This window comes from Marmota monax, unplaced genomic scaffold (genome assembly GCF_021218885.2).
Source record: "Marmota monax isolate L192 unplaced genomic scaffold, Marmota_monax_Labrador192_F-V1.1 WCK01_AAM20220418_F8-fsc00001, whole genome shotgun sequence".
Classification (NCBI taxonomy): domain Eukaryota; kingdom Metazoa; phylum Chordata; class Mammalia; order Rodentia; family Sciuridae; genus Marmota; species Marmota monax.
In genome coordinates, this window is record NW_026693777.1 from 14,443,832 (window position 1) to 14,460,894 (window position 17,063).

At 39.0% G+C, this 17,063-nt stretch overlaps 1 protein-coding gene across 4 annotated transcripts in view; it reads right to left on the reverse strand.

The window, feature by feature from the left end:
• Positions 1 to 17,063, reverse strand: part of Cdkl1 (cyclin dependent kinase like 1) — a 51,839-nt gene that overhangs the window by 1,880 nt on the left and 32,896 nt on the right. For 3 of the 4 annotated variants that reach the window (XM_046461708.2, XM_046461707.2, XM_046461709.2), the window contains exons 4-9: positions 13,095 to 13,167; positions 10,133 to 10,223; positions 9,163 to 9,363; positions 5,180 to 5,262; positions 2,381 to 2,437; positions 489 to 680 (exon numbers count right to left, since the gene is read on the reverse strand). In XM_046461708.2, coding sequence (XP_046317664.1) covers positions 489 to 680; positions 2,381 to 2,437; positions 5,180 to 5,262; positions 9,163 to 9,363; positions 10,133 to 10,223; positions 13,095 to 13,167 — 697 coding nt within the window. The remainder of the gene's footprint in view (positions 1 to 488; positions 681 to 2,380; positions 2,438 to 5,179; positions 5,263 to 9,162; positions 9,364 to 10,132; positions 10,224 to 13,094; positions 13,168 to 17,063) is intronic. The other variant, XM_046461710.2, reaches the window with a different exon arrangement.

Below are 17,063 nucleotides of genomic sequence, written 5' to 3' on the forward strand. Positions count from 1 at the left end.
AGGCTCCCAGTGTGCAGTTTGTGTGCTATTCTCTGATTCAATGTGCTGTCCCGTTGAAAGCACTGCAAACATTCATTGCTGTAGTAACCCTAGCCAGCTCTGATAATTAAAGGATCAGGAGAAAAAATAGTTCCCTTTTTTGGATAAGCCTGGAATGTTTATTCTGAAGGTAAACATGATGACAAAGAACTTCCTGGATAGATTTGATTTCATTCCCAGTGCAAGAAGCACATTCAGCTGGACTTACACTGATGTACCTGATTGAGATCTGTGCTCATGTACATCAGAAACCCTTGCCCCTGTATGGCAGCAGGAAACAACAGGGCAAGGACCTCAGAAGATGGGTATCTTTGGGGTTGATAGATGGTGTGACCTGTTTCTTAGGGCTGAAATAAGGGTGCTAGAGCTGTTAGCCACAATTGCCACCCTCACGTCTAGATGCCAACTCTGAACCAGGTGGCAGGTATGGGATCATTTGAAACTATAACCTTGGTTGTTTCTGTAAAGCAGTGCACCATTTTTACCCCAGGCAGGTGCTTTCGGTTCTGTCTTAAAGTCTTCCTTGTTGGTTTGTCTTGTTCTTTTGTCAAATCCCCTACTTCTCTGATGCTGTCAAAATATGGGTGCTGCAACAGCTGTTCACATGTCAATCTCTCAGCAGGGTCCATGTGGAGGCAACCCTGAAAGAAAAAAAAATTCCTTCTAATTGTAGGAACTTACTAATTTCATTTTTCTTTTCTGAAAGGCTAAAGTTTTTAAGATTGATTTTATTTAAAAAATTATTTTAATTGACACATAATTTACATATTTATGGAGTACAATGTGATTATTTCACACATGTATATGCATGATAGGTTATGATCAAATCAGGATAACTAGCATTTGCATCTCCTTAGACATTTACCATATCTTTGTGTTGGGAACCTTCTAACTCCTCTCTTCTAGTTCTTTATAAAATATATAACAAATTGTTGTGAACTATAGTCACCCTACTGTGCTGTGGCACACTAGGTCTTATTCTTCTATAGCCCCCTTCTCCTACCTTCCAAGCCTCTAGTGACCACTGTTTTATTCTCTACTTATGTTATATCAACCTTTTCACCTTCCATATATGAGTAACAATGTGGTATTTGTGAAAGACTAAACTTTGGTTATGAATAACAAGGGGAAAAAGTAAGGAAAACACAGGTCATGCATGGTTTTAGCTCCTTCCACAGTCATTCCTAAAGGTGTATCCACATAATAAATAAGTCTCTAGAAGCAGAATCAAAGAATTCTCTCTACCTTGTTCTATTCCTGAGTCAGCTGGTGTTCTGCCATGGGGAAGTAGGATATAATTTTGGAGTTTACCCCAGTGGCCAAATGGGACAATCCACTTAACCATCTTGATATATTTTAGGTGCTTTGTTTGTTTGTTCGAAAACAGTTCTCACTGTATTGCCCAGGCTGTCCTTGAACTTGCAATCTTCTTGCCTCAGCCTTCCAAGTAGCTGGAATTACAGGTGTATACCACCATGCCCAGCTTTCCTTCAGGTAGTTTGTAAAAACTTTATTTAGAAATACTATTTATATGTAATACAAATAAAATTCATACAGTAAAATCAAAGTCTCTGCCACTCATCTATTAACTCTACTGTCTCTTCCCATTCCCCATTCCATCTTTTTATTTAATTTAGTGTGACTTTTCAGAAACAGTCTGTGCATTATAAGCATATATGACTATGAATGTGAGAAAAGTGTAATACATATGCCTTTATATTACATCATTCTTAACTATTTTCTTTGTCATTAAGTAGGCCGTAGGGCTTACACTTGGATAGATAAATCCCACAACTACATACCCCAATTAATTGCCTCACTTTTTTTTTATAAATGCATCAGCAAATGTATTAAATAGTTTTTGAAATATGTAAGACATTGATTATAACTTGCAAATAGTTAAAAGTGAGGTACCATACCTCATTTTACATAATGGCTATATTTCTAAAAATGTATATATAAGTAAAGTTTTAAAATCAAAATGTACTTCACATGTACTGGGGCATTCACTATTTAAAGGATCATATAGTTCTGCATTTTTTCTTTTAAAGAAAAAGATCCTTTTATAAGGATCCTTTTACAAGTACCACTTCTTTGAAGTTTCTATTTTGTGTAAATTTAGATTTTAAATACATGTTAGTTTTATTTAAAGTGAGAAATTCTTTCAGATGTTTTCACTATAATAGAATGTGACCCATTTTAAAAGTTGAAAATATTTAAGCTTTTTGAAAGAGAAGAATCCTAAAAGGAACACTTCATTTTGTGGATTGCCATAAGTAATTCAGATTCCCCAATGATGACATTTGTGTGCTTCCATGTCTGTGGAAAGCCATGATTTTACCTTTAGGAGCCCCAGGGCAGGATAAGAGATGTTTGGAAATTTTAACTCAAGTGGTTCCTGTTGAAAAGAAAAGGGGTTTTTAGTATACCGCATGTATTCAAATTAAGTTACCTCAAATTAAATTTCCTTTGAATAGAAATGTCTTCCTAGCACCTTCCTTGCCTCCTCCACCCTTTCCCACTCCACCTCCCATCAGAAATCACCTCCTTATGTCTGTTTCACAAGCTCATTCTCTCCCCACCTCCAAAATGTTTTTCCAAATTCACTTCCTCAAGAAGATGGCAAATCAGTAAATACTAATGAAAAAAAACAAAACAACAATAAACACTTGCAGAGCAATTGTTATTTTTTTTTCTGCCTCAATTTATATAACCTGCTTTACCTGAGAATAACTTTTGGCATTTATAATGGCATTATAAAAAGGGTCTCTAATTATATAACAGCTATTGACATTTATATAAGAGAATTTCAAAATAGATTCCCCCCCCCCCCACCCAGGTGAACAGATGCTTCTTAGACTTCTGGAATAAACACTGTTGTCTCCTCCCACAAAAACCTGCTGCTGTTTCTCTGATCAGCTCACAGTTTAAAGAGTCTCTTGAGCCAGGATTCACCAATCTCCCTTTGGCCATATAAGGCTATTTTGCTCTAGTCATGCTGGAGTCAATCAGGAATAACACTATAAATGGGAGGAACGCTGCCCCATGTCAGGCAGACAAATAGGCCAGTTAAAGAGACATACCACTGACAAAGGCTAATTGAGGAGGGAAGCTGAGAAAAGAGGCAGCCAAGTTGAGCAAAATAAATGACCACAGTACATTTTGTATATAAAGATGGCAAATCTTTTTTTTTTTAATATTTATTTATTTTTTTTAGTTTTCGGCGGACACAACATCTTTCTTTGTATGTGGTACCGAGGATCTAACCTGGGCCGCACGCATGCCAGGCAAGCGCCCTACCGCTTGAGCCACATCCCCAGCCCAGCAATTAATTCTTGATTGTGCACATGCTAATCACTGATGAGAAGAGAGAAGAGCCTCCCTTTTGGAGTTCCCTGTATTCAAAAGGAGGGGGGAAATCCTAAAGCTGATCTGTCTTTGTCCTTGAGAGCCTTCCCTCAACCCTCATAGCCTAAATAGTTCTTTGCTCTGTGTGTTAAATGTGAGCACCTCTGGGAACTGACATGACATTACTCACATCAGGCTCTGCTGGCTCAGCAACAGTGCCTGGGTTGAGGCCAGCTGGTTGGCTGTGAGATGTCAGGGCCCATCCTGCCTGCTGAACCAGTCTCCCAGCCCAGAAGCCAGTGGGACTCCCTAGTCAGGGTTAGTGACCAGCAGGGGGACTGGAGCACAGATGTTCAACCAGTGCAGCTCCTGCACTGCTTCTTCCTGTGTTTCTGTCAACAGGAAATCTCCTGCAAGACAACCTCTGGGACACCATGGGAAGTTTTTTTCATTTATGAAACCAGGACTTTTTCTGAAACTTCACTAGTAGACAATCGAACAGGAAATTGCTGAGGAATATTTGGTGCAGAACTGGAAATGTACAGGTCACAAGAGAGTCAGTTGGGTCACCTCCCATATGCCAGATTTTATTCCTGCTTATCCAGCATGACCCACTTTTCCTAGTGCAGGAAGGGGTGTGCTAGGGAAGTGGAAGCCTTAGCTGTGGGACAAGCCCAGGAGGCTGAGGGAAGAGGAGATGTAAATGCAAGGGACAGGCAGAACTTCCATCTGGAAAATGTCAGCAATGTAAGAGAGTGTTAGTTTCAGTTTGAAAATACCTTCCTCAGACCACAGGAACTCTGGGTCTCACAAACCTCGATTATGCTCTGAAATGTTCTTTGTTTGGCAGCACTAGAGCTAGAACCTAGGACCTCACTGATGTTGCATATTTTATTAAACATTTAATTTATGTCAAATTAAACATGCTGTTCTATAAACTTTGTTTTTCCTTTAACAACATGTTGTGTCCTTTTTCAGATGAATACATATAAATCTAAATATTTTTCCAGGCTATGACATAGTTCTACTGCATGGATGTAGTATAATAATCCCCTGCTGATGAACACTACAAGAAATTGTTTCTGTTAAATGCTACATCTTTATGCCTTGTCTGATGGTTTTATTGAGATAAATTGTTGAAAGTAGGTTAAGGGGGGCTGGGGTTGTGGCTCAGCGGTAGAGTGCCTGCCTAGCACATGCGAGGCCCTGGGTTCAATCCTCAGCACCACATAAAAATAAATAATAAAGATATTGTGTCCAACTAAAAAATAAATATTAAAAAAAAAGAAAGTAGATTAAGGGTATGAGCATTTTTAATTTTTCAGTTCTTTTAAAAATGTTTTTTTCTACATCAGCCACAGAAAACAGGAACCAGAGTGAGGCTTGCTTAGAAAGTTCATTATGTTTTTCCCCCATGATCTGAGAGTCAGTAACAGTAGAGTATGGAATCTGAACAATGTTGGGTAGTTATCTTTTCCTTCATGGGCCAGTGTCTGGTTTGTCTAAAAGTTGACTGGCTCTGAGCTACTGAGGATCAGTTGATGAAAATGATAAGGGACAAGTACAGCTGGGGCAGACAGTTCTGCATTCCTGTCTGACAGGCTGACTAAACTCTGTTATCTAAATTAGCACTGAAAGCTGAGATCTCGTTAACCCATTTGCTCCCATGTTCTTTTTCACTCTAATACAAAACTTCCAGTACAGGGTGAGCTATGGCAGATGAAGAAAGTGAGTAACTACCAAGACTTAGCTAGCCTGGTCTGAAGAGCTCTCTCCAAAATGGATTACTCACCACATCTTCAGGGTCTGGAATTTTCACCCCACTGAAGTACTGATTCGTGCTAAATACTTGCTGGTGTCTAGGAATGAGATCTCCTGGAAAAGAAAGAAGGAAGTGAGATTGGTTACCAAACACTAATCTATGGTCTCCCTCCACGGAAGCTGTGTTTGTCTGTACCTGCACCTACAAAGGGGGCAGTTCTCTTTTCCAAACAGAAGGAGAAGCATTCAGGCGAAACAGCCTACACTGAGCTTTACAGTGGACAATGCACCTTTATTTGGCTCAGAGATGGTAAGCAACAGAAGTCTAAGTCAGCAAGGTTTTGTCTGGTTTGTCTAAAAGTTGACTGGCTGGAGGGCTTACAACCTGTTTGAGGAATCCAAACCAAGCAACTCAAGTAGACACACAAATAAAATAATGCCTTTTTAAAAAGTAACAAAAGGGCAACAACTATAAGGCATTTGATAAATATTTTCAAAGGGAGGGAGGAAAGAAATCACAGAAAATTTTCTAGCCAGAAGGAACACATTTTCAAACTGGAACCATCTTTTCTTAATTTACCAATTAGTGATCAATTGGAAATGCCATTTCATCTACTGTTGAGAAGCACTTACAATGTAAAGGATTGATACAAAAGGAGCATATCTGTATTTGAGGGGACATGTGAAGCTCAGCCTGCCAAAATTGCAGTTAAATGGGCTAAAATCATCCTCATATAAAATTCTAGGGATAATACCCTTAAAGAAAAATTTGTTCAGAGAATATAAGGAGGGAATCCTTAAGGCACACCCAGCCCCACTTTCCAGAGCAGACTGAAAAGCAAAAACTTTCCAATCAAGGGCCTGTGCATGTCTCCATTGGACTGAACTAGAGTTCCTACACAAGGGCATCAAATTGTCTTAAGTTTACTGATTTTAGAACTTTACCTCTCATTCAAATCTAAAACCTTGCTCCATTTTGGAGGAGGTCAAAATATAGTTTCTAATGCCTCTGTCTCCATCCTCAGTGGTTTCCTTGTGAGCACAATCCCCTATGCCCTAATGACCTTCCATCAGAGCTGGAGGGATGACACAGAGAGGGTGTCCTAAATCACTGGGGGAATTACATCCACAGAAGACTAGATGCCCCTGAAAGGGTTACAAGGTGTCTACAATGTGCAGACATTGGTTGTTGATAAGTACAAATATAAGACACCATCTCACCATCAAGCAGCTTATAGTAGAAGGCAAGACATGATGATGGCAGGTGCTATAAGAGTTTATGGAGTAGGAAAATTTTGCTTTAAACTGGGATACTTAGGAGAGTAGTATCTAAACTCTCTGCCTTCTGAAAAGGGCAGTCTTTGCCTATGAACCTTTTCATCTGTCCCTCACTTTCTCTTCTTTCTTCTCCTCTGCTCTTACCACTCCCCTCAAGGAGAAAGGAAAGGGCATAGAGGTGGGAAAGAAGGAAAAGAGAAGTAGCATTAGAAAGAGCCAGTCTTTCTGCCTTATACTTAGAAGTTTGGGAATCTTCCTACATAGAGTCTGAATAATCCAAACTAGTCAGACAGGCTGAAGTTAGGGATATCCAAATGAATTAACATATCATAATACAAATTGAGCATCCCCAGTCCCAAAACCTGAAATCCAAAATGTTCCAAAGTCTGAAACTTGTTGAATACCACCATGATGACAAAAGTTTAAAAATCCACATTTAATCTCATGTGATTGTAATCAAAACACAGCTGCACTAAAAATACTGTATAACCTTCAGGAGAAATAAAGTGAAGAAGAACCCAGAAGATGGAAAGACCTCCCATGTTCATGGATAGGCAGAATCAATATTGTTAAAATGGCCATACCACCAAAAGCAATGTACAGATTCAGTGCAATTCCCATCAAAATACCAATAGCATTCTTCACAGAATTAGAAAATATACTCCAAAAATTGATTTGGAAGAATAAAAGACCCAAAGCAATTCTAGGCCAAAATAGAATACCTGACTTCAAATTATACAACAGAGCTATAGAAACATCACAATACCTGACTTCAAATTATACTACAGAGATATAGTAACAAAACTGAATGGTACTGGCATAAAAACAGACACATAAACCAATAATATAGGATGGAAAACACAATAGAGACACCATATAGACAAACCCACACAGATACAGTCATATGATATTTGACAAAAATGCCAAAAACATACATTAGAGAAAAGACATTTTAAGCAAATGGTACTGGGAAAACTGTTTATCCATATGTAGAAAAATGAAACTAGACCCTTATCTCTTACCCTGCACAAAAATCAACTCAAAATGGATCAAAGACCTAAGAATTAGACCAGAAACTATGCAACTCTTAGAAGAGAACACAGGGTCAACATTCTAGCATATAGACATGGGCAATGACTTTCTGAATAAGACCCTTAAAGTTCAGGAAATAAATGGTATGGCATCAAATTAAAAAGTCTCTGCACAGCAAAGGAAACAATTGGGAATGCGAAGAGAAAATCTATAGAATGGGAAGAAATCTTTGCTGGCTACTTTTCTGACAGAAGATTAATATCTATAAAGAACTCAAAATGCTTTACACCAAAAAATCAAATAACCCAATTAATAATGAGCAAATGAATTAAATAGACATTTCTTAAAAGAAGAAATACAAATGGCCAATATGTAAAAAAAAAATGTTCAATATCATTAGCAATTAGGGAAATGCAAATCAAAACTACACTGAGATTTCATCTCACACCAGTCAGAATGGCAACCATCAAGAATACAAATCATAATAAATTCTGGAGAGGATGTGGAGAAAAAAGAATACTTTTACACTGTTGGTGGGACTGCAAATTAGTTCAACCACTATGGAAATCATTATGGAAGTTCCTCAAAAGGCTAGGAATGGAACCACCAAATGACCCAGCTATACCACTCCTTGGATTTATACTGCAGAATCAAAGTCATCATACTACAGTGATACATGCATACCCATGTTTATAGCAGCACAACTCACAATAGCCAAACTGTGGAACCAGCCTAGATGAATAGATTTTTAAAATGTGGGATGTGTGTGTGTGTGTGTGTATACGCATATATATATACACACACAATGGAGTTTTATTCAACCACAAAGAAAAATGGAATTATGGCATTTTCAGGAAAATAGATGGAACTAGAGATCATTATGTTAAGCTAAATAAGTCAAAATCAGAAGGTTAACAGTTGTATGTTTTCTTTCATATGGAGAAGTAGAGAGAAAAAAGGAAAAGAAAGGTGGGGGCAGATCTCAGGAAAATCAAAGGGAAGTCAGTAGAAGAAAGGGACCAAGGAGTGGGATAGGGGAGGAGGGAGGAAGTGCTGGGAAGTGATATTGGCAAAATTATATTGTTACATTGTATAGTGTATGCATGTATAAATATGTAACAACAAATACCATCAGTGTGTACAACAATAACGCACCAATAAAAAAACATGTAGGGAAAAAAGTAAAAAAAAAATTACCTTTAGGATCGTGTATAATTGTATATGAAATATAAATGAATTTCATGTTTAGACTTGGGCCCCATCCCTAAGATATCTCATTAGGTATTTTGTAAATATTTTTTTAAAAAATCCCAAATCTAAAAACTTCTGGTCCCCAACATTTTGGATAAGAGGTACACCATCTGTAAATGAAATAAACCATGAAAGCATTCTGTGAACTACTTACTAAGCCCTGGCAGAAATGTTCCTACTGTTGCCATGATTATTTTTCAGAGGTTAACTTGGTCTAAACTATGCTCAAGAGAGAATCTCATGTCTTTTGGATAATTAGTAAATACTCAATATTATCATTATTAAAACAAACTTGGACACATTTAATAGAGCCATTTCAATGAGGCTCTAAAGTTGTTGCCTTTTCCTAACCGTAAAGAGGATCAGATGGGCCGGGAACTTGGCTCTGCCTGCACTGCCAACATGGGTAAAACTATGCAGTTTCCCAAATGGTGGAACAAAAACACTACTTACCCAAGGTTTTCCTAATCAGATAGAGTTGATCCACATCTGATTTCCCTGGCCACAGAGGCACTCCTGATAGCAGTTCAGCAAAGACACAACCAACTGCCCAAACATCCACAGGAGGTCCATACTGTGTGTCCCCCACTAACAGCTCTGGGGAGCGGTACCACCTGGTAGCCACATAGTCTGTGTAGCAGTCACTTGGTCCAGCTTGCCAGTGATAGAACATGGAAAACAAAGTGGTGGAAACCTGGAGTCAAAACTGGGAGGGAAAGAACTAAGAAAGCAAGTTTGCCCTCAAGCTTGTGGCTTTTTGAAATTGCTGTTCTCCATGCTGGTTGCACATTAAAATCACTTGGAATGTAGTATTTTTTTAAAATTACTGATGCTTAGGCCACACCCCAGTCCAATTATATCAGAATCCTTGGGAAGGGCCTAGGCACATCAGTTTTTAAAGTTGCCCAGATGATTCTAATCTTCAGTTAAGGTTGAAAACTCCTCTTCTAAAATAGTATTTTTGGAAAGTATTATTTTAGTACAACCTAGTAGAAGCCAGAATAGCATACTTTTTAACATTTTTTTTGTATTTAAAATTTTTTTTTAGTTGTAGTTGGACATAATATCTTTATTTAATTTATTTATTTTTATGTGGTGCTGAGGATCAAACCCAGGTCCTTGCACGTGCTAGGTGCACACTCTACTGCTGAGCCACAACCCAAGCCCAGAATAGCATACTTTTTAATAACATTTTTCTTTGGAATAATTTTCATATAGCATACATATCTATCAAAATCACTGTATGTGTCTACATTTTCAAATTATAAATACATTATAGAATTCTGAAATTACACAATTCTAATTTATAGCAAGCTTATGCTTTAAATATACAAGAACTAGCTTTCTCTAGCATCTAGATTCTTTAACATATCAAGACCATTTCCATCTTTAACACTTAACTAAAGAAAACTTCAATACTCACTCAAAAGCCGAGCAAATCCAAAGTCACAAAGCTTAATCACTGAATGTTTTGTAATAAGGATATTTTCCGGCTTCACATCTCTATGTATGCACTAGTTACAAAAACCATAACAAAATCAGATTACAAAGGAGTGACCATAATACATGACATAAATAAAACACCTGAACATTTAGCAAATAATGGATAAATCATTTGAATCTTTCATTAGCCTGTTGGATAAGAGCAAAGCAACGACCTAAAATATATCTAGATCCATACCTATAGCTCGAATCATCCCCAAAAGGGTTCAAAAGAACCATGAATAATAAAAAGGAAAAATGAAAATAGGGCAGTCAGCAAATAAAAATATATGGCAACTAGTTAAATTTGAATTTCAGATAAAAACTCTTTTTTTTTGTCAAGAATTGAACCAGGGACTCACGCATGCTAGGCAAGTACTCTACCACAGAGCCACATCCCCAGCCCCAACAAACATTTTTAAAATAGAAGCATGTCCCATGCAGTATTTGGAACATACATATATTAAAAAATGTATGCTTGTGTATCTGAACTTTGAACTTAACTAGTAGCCCTGCCTTTCATCTGATGACTGTAGGTGAAAGGGAAAATGGTAAAAGGCTCTGAGTGAGGCTTGTGTCAGGGTTGCAGGAGCTCTGAGTTGGTGCATAAGCAGAATTCACAATGGAGTTGCTGAGCTGAGAACACAGCTGGCCTGGTAAACAGGACAAGCCCTGGGCCTGCTGAGATAAGCAGGGAAGAGAAGGGTGGGAACCATGAGCTTGCCAGGAGATCTCCCTTTCAGCTCTGACATTTGTCCCGACAAGATAAACAAGAACAGGCAGCAGTCCTCACCCTCTGGGGAGAGTCGCTAGATGTCAGCTCTGCCCCACAACACATCTTGCTCACAGAGCTGTATCCACCCCTTGGATGTGCCTCCTGCTCCATAATTTAGACTGCAGTCACCTGTGGTTTTCAGACCGCAGCCTACATTCCTTAACAGAGTGGTATTAGAAGAACATTTGAGAGTCTTCATACAACTTTCTTATTAAATGATAATTTTCTTGACAAAAAAACAAACCAAAAGCCTAAGTAATAATTGCATTTAAAAATTCAGTTGGGCCAAAATTACCACTCAGGGTTGCTAATAACCTTCCCTTCTCCCAAGTGTTTTTCTCTCTACAAGGGAATGCTTCTTTCTGCAACCTCAGAGACCCCTTTGGTACCCTGAAGCCCTGGGGTTATTCCTGACTTTCTAGAATCTGGAGATAGGAGAGGAGTTCTTCTTGGGCCTGGATGGTTCTCACTCCAAAGAATGGTAAGGGTAAAAGGGACAGGGCTGTAGCTCAGTGGCAGAGCACTTGCCTCGCAAGTGTGAGGCACTGAGTTGGATCCTTAGCACCACATAAAAATAAACAAATAAAATAAAGTCAATCTGTCCGTCTACAACTACAAAAAAATTTAAAAAACAAAATGTTAAGGGTGAGAGATCAGCATCAGTGTTTTCCCATAAATATTTATTAGTCTAGAAAATTTGAAAGGGGGCAATATTTTCATTATTCTATTATAATCTATCTAGTTTTCACAATTAGGCACTGAGGTCTCTTTTATCACTGGCTTCACATTTTACTATAAATGGGTACAACCATGAATATCATGGTGACATATGGTCAGAAGTACTTGTAAGCAAGAATGTGCTCCCATTCTGTTCTGGGAATTCTTTACAAGTTTCTGCACCCTCCCCCATCAGCACATGGAGCCAAACAGAGCATTTGGGGCTCTCCAGGGAACTGTGGTATGCATTATATTTGTCTTTACTGCCTCAGATCTTCTCCATGATGGCCTTCATGTCTCTCTCTCTCTCTCATCTTAAAATCTACTCTCAGGAAAGTACCAACCATTGTTCACAGTGACTAGCAATATAAAGTGTTAACTCTCACGGCTGTGCAATAATGATATTTTATTTTCTTTTCAGTGCTGGAGGTCAAACCCAAGGCCTTACACAGCCTAGGCAAGTGGCCTGCCACTGAGACACATCCCCAGCCCTGATAAGGTTAATGGTTAATGGAGGCTCAGTAGGGAGAGGTGCTGGGTACACTCATATTTTCTCCACCTGGAAAGCAGCTTCAGAAAAAAATCATTTGGAACAGCCCAAGGAAGGGGATTTAGCCCTACTGGCTCAATTGATGCTGACACTTGGTGGGTTGACAGATTACAGCTGAGTTGCATTCATGGCCAACATGAAGTTCCAACACTGGAATTAATGTTTTTGTTGTTGTTGTTGTTGTTCTTCTTCTTTTTTTTTTTTTTTTTTTTTGTGGTACTGGGAATTGACCCAAGGCCTCCACATGGTAGGCAAATTCTCTACCACTGAGCTGTATGTCAGCCCTGGAACCTGGTTACCATGACAGGGAGTGGGCAGGATTGTCCTAGAGGGCACAGCAGGCCTGCCAGAATCAGTGAAGTCACACCACCCGGGCAATAGTCCATTGTGCCTCTCACCAGCCCAGCTGTGGACAGGAGTACAAGAGGCTTCCACTGGGCTACTCCAGTTCTGACTTAGCACTCATATCTCACCAAAGCACTTGTGCACTGGGCTTGGGACTCCACCTACTACAAAGGGCATATTGCCACCAAACAGGCAGAAAGCACCTTCCGATTTCAGAGCCTCTGCAGGGGGTACAAGTCCAATATAGACTTCAAGTGAGTAGGGATCTTTCCATCTTAGATTTGAGAAGTTTCTAAATAGATGACTATATTCTTAAAATAATTTTAAAATGCATGTCTTATAAAATTGAGCAAAAAAATTAAAAAGGAATAGATAGATTAGTCTCTTTTTGCAACCAGGCTAATCAAAGTTTGAGTGAAAACTATACCCACAAAAGTATGATTAAAAATGTTGTACAAAGTTTCTCCTCGGCTTGAGAGAAGGCTTCTGTTTTCCAAGGGAGATCATGAGACTTACATTGTGTTTATGGCAAAAGTTTACAGCTTGCAGTGTCTGCCAAGTTATACTCTTCACAAGATGTTCTGGTACCCTAATAAAAATAAAGAAGCATCACAAACACATTCTTTAGTGTAGTTAGGGAGTTCAGTTCAAGAAAAGAAAACGTAAACCAAGACAGGCTTCAGCAATGAAAAATCCCAGGTGACATAGTCACCTCACATGACAGGCCGTCATTCCATGAGTTTGAAATGTAAAGGGTGGGTAGCCAGCACTTTACTGAATTCTAGGGACAGCATGTTAACAAAAACGCAAACATAGATTTCTGGGAATCTGGGAAAACTGGGACTCTGCCTGGAAACTTCAGCTCCATTTCTATATGGCGTGTGTGTGTGTGTATTATTTTTTTTTGGTAGCAAGTTAGTTAATATACAACACAAAAGATGGCTGCTTATATTTTTTTATTCTTTTTTTTTTTTAAGATGCAACTTATTTTTTTCAAGTTGCCCCAGACTGGTGAAATAATCATCTTCCATGCAGATGAATAGGCACTCAGTTTCTCCATATTGCTGAGTCATTTTTGTTTTGTTTTGCTTTTTAGGTAATAAAGATTTTTTTTTAAGATGCAACTTATTTTTTTCAAGTTGCCCCAAACTAATTGGTGAAATATTCATCTTCCATGCAGATGAATTGGGCACTCAGTTTCTCCATATTCCTGAGTCATTTTTGTTTTGTTTTGCTTTTTAGGTAATAAAGATTTTTACAGATGAGAGCATGTAGCAAAAGTCAATCATAATCAAAAGCCCAGATAAGCATTTTGTTTCTTTCCCCATATTCTCTTGTACGCAGCTGCATCCTGACATCTTCCTGCCCTTTCCTTTAACACAGCATCTAAACCCTGTACCACTTACTCCAGCCCTTCTTGCCTGACTCTAAGCTGATTTAATCAGTGCAACCAGAAGTCCTAGCAGGTGCTTTGAGTTAGGAAAAAGCACCTTTGTCTGGGAGTATTTTTTTCCCCTGAGGCAAGGAGTGAAATAGACTACAGAGAAAATGTGTTTTTTTTCAGACTCTCACCTACCAGCTGGACTTACTATTTTATGAATCAAAAATTAAATGACATTGTTGTGGTCCTCAGCCAAGATTAATAGGTAAACCAGAGAGGGAACTCTTGAATAGTTGTGTTAAATGTGATCACAAAAAAAGTCACTTCTAGCACCTGGGACAGGCCACAAGGCCACTGTTGTCACAGACCAGATGTTCAGGAAATCCTTTCAAGCAGATCAGAGGATGCTTGAACAGAATGGGACAACATAGCGGAAATGGAGAGGTCACCTTTAGGAAGAATAGCTGGCATTTCTGCATCAAGATTATATCTCTAGGACTGGGGCTGTAGTTCAGCGGCACAGCACTTGCCTAGCACGTTAGGCACTGGGTCTGGATCCTCAGGACCATTAAAAAAAAAAAAGATCATATCTCTGGGCTAGAATATGGCCTCTCCAAATTCTTTTGGTCTTAATGGTAGACAGGCACAGATGCTAGAAAGAAGGCCTGGGGAAATGCCACTATGCAGGATACATTTCAGGTTCCCTCAGCCTCCACTGTGACCAGAAAAAAAATAGAATATATTTTGAATATATTTGAATTATTTTATATATTAAATATTAACATAAGGTGTCTGTGCCAGGCAACTTGTCTCTAAAATCATTTCCCAAAAGAAATATCTGGAAGCTGGGCATGGTGGCACATGCCTATAATCCCAATGGCTCAGGAGGCTGAGGCAGGAGGATCACAAGTTCAAAGCCAGCCTCAGCAACTTAGCAAGGCCCTAAGCAACTCAGTGAGACCCTGTCTCTAAATAAAACACAAAAAAGGGCTAGGGATGTGGCTCAGGGTTAAACACTGCTGGTTTCAATCCCTGATACCCCAAAAAAAAAAAAGGAAGAAAGAAAGAAATATCTGAAAGTAAATAATAACAGCAGAAAAAATAATTGCACATCATTAATGCCCCTTTAATGCTGAGTACAGTATTATACAATTCTCAAATGCAGAAATCAAGTAAGCCCAGTGTTGCCTTGGGTTGGCTACTCAGTTCTTTATTAATCAGTTTCTTCTTTGTAACATGGGGACTCAGATTCTAAGATCCCTTTAGCTGCAACACTCTGAAATGATAACAGGGTCAGGTTTTCACTGAGGGAGAAGGCACTTACAAATTCAGAAGAGAAAAGGGCTATAATCTGTGGCTTTGGGTTGGAATTGGAGAGGTGTGTGTGTATGTGTGTATGTGTGTGTGTGTGTGTAAAAGAAGCCAGAGAGGGAACTGTTGAGTAGTTATGTTAAAGGTGACCACAAAACATCATTTCTAGTCCCTGAAAGAGACCACAAGGCCACTGTTAATCATAGACCAACCCCTTCCCACCCTAAAGCACATACACAGGAGAGTGAGTGCTGTGCTGGAAGGGGTGCTATCTTCTATAGGGTGGTCCAGAAAGCAAATATCTGAAATAGGGGGTAAGTTGTAAGAAGTGACCAGATATTTTAAAAATACAGCCACCAGGACTGTCCAAAAGATTGGATGTCAGAAAGGGAAGGAGCAGCACTTATTGACTTCCAAGAGAGGATTCTGAGAAGGCAACCATGAATTCAGAAGAAAGACTCCATTGGACATGTGAATGTGAGAAGCAGAAGCACATTGATGGTATTTAGAGCCTAGAACTGGATGAAGCCACTTGAGGAGTAAATACAGATAATGAAGAGGAATTCAGAGGTAAGTTTTGAAACTCTTCAATGTTCAAAGGTTAAAAAAGGAGGGGGACCCAGCAAGGGAGGCTGGAGAGAGTGCAATGTCACCGCAGTCAGCTGCAGAAAGTGCTCCAAAGGACTTCTGAATTAAGATAACAAACTAAGCAAGCCCACCAGATATCTCCCCCTCCCCAAACCTGATTAGAATACACTGATGACATTTTTTCTAAAGACAAAAGGCAACAAGTCATTCAACTGCTTTCCAGAGTATAAGCAATAGCAACACATTTTGGAATCCAGAAAGCCGTTGAATGAATAAGTGACTTAACAAATTCTAGTAGCTGAAATATAAGCCAAGAGAGGAGAAAGTGGAGAACTAATCATTTATCCCCAAAGAATCCTCCATAGGTTAAGTACCAGCAGTCAAGATCTCTGTAGAGAACTGAGGAGGAGTGTAGAATCTACTTAGAAAACAATAAAATCCTCCGATCCCCTCTGCTACTCTATGCCAAGAGGGAACACTCTTTCCCATGCCCAGTGGGAAGCTGGAGTTTTGTTTTCTAGAGGGAATGGACTAGCTTGGCATAGCTGGGATCATGGACACAGTTCTGAAAATGAGATCAAGGGCTGACTGCTAAGATTCCCCAGCCCTCTCCTGTCTTGGGACTGTGAGAAAGCTAGCAGTCACCTGCTCCAGGCAATTCTCCAGGCAAAATACTGGAGGATCTTTTGCGGGGAAAGTGTGGAGGGAAAATCTGAAGATTCTGACATTGGGATCATACCAGTAAATGGCCCAACTAGACAACTGACTCCACAGTGATGCTCAAAGCTTCCAATAGTTTCCTACTCTTAACCATGAGCATACAACCAGGGATTATATAACACCCAAAAAAACCTCTAATAAGAAAGGTACAAACAGAAGAAAGCATCTTGAACAAATTATGGAAGATTAAGAGAGCATTTAAAAAATCATTAATTCTCAGAAGAATAAAAGAAGCTGTTGAATCTATAAAATAAGAATAGGGTACCATAAGAAAAGAAGAACCAGCATGAGTCCAATGCCCAAATAATAGAAGTCTAGAAAAAGAAAATAGAGCAAACAAAGGAAAGGAAATCAATAACAAATCAATTAATTTTTTTCTCAGAAAGTGTCCACCAAGTACCAGAATAATGGATGAAAATCATGACTCACAATTTTCATAATCCAAAACAGTGAGAACAATGAGGATTCTCCAAGATTCTGGGGGA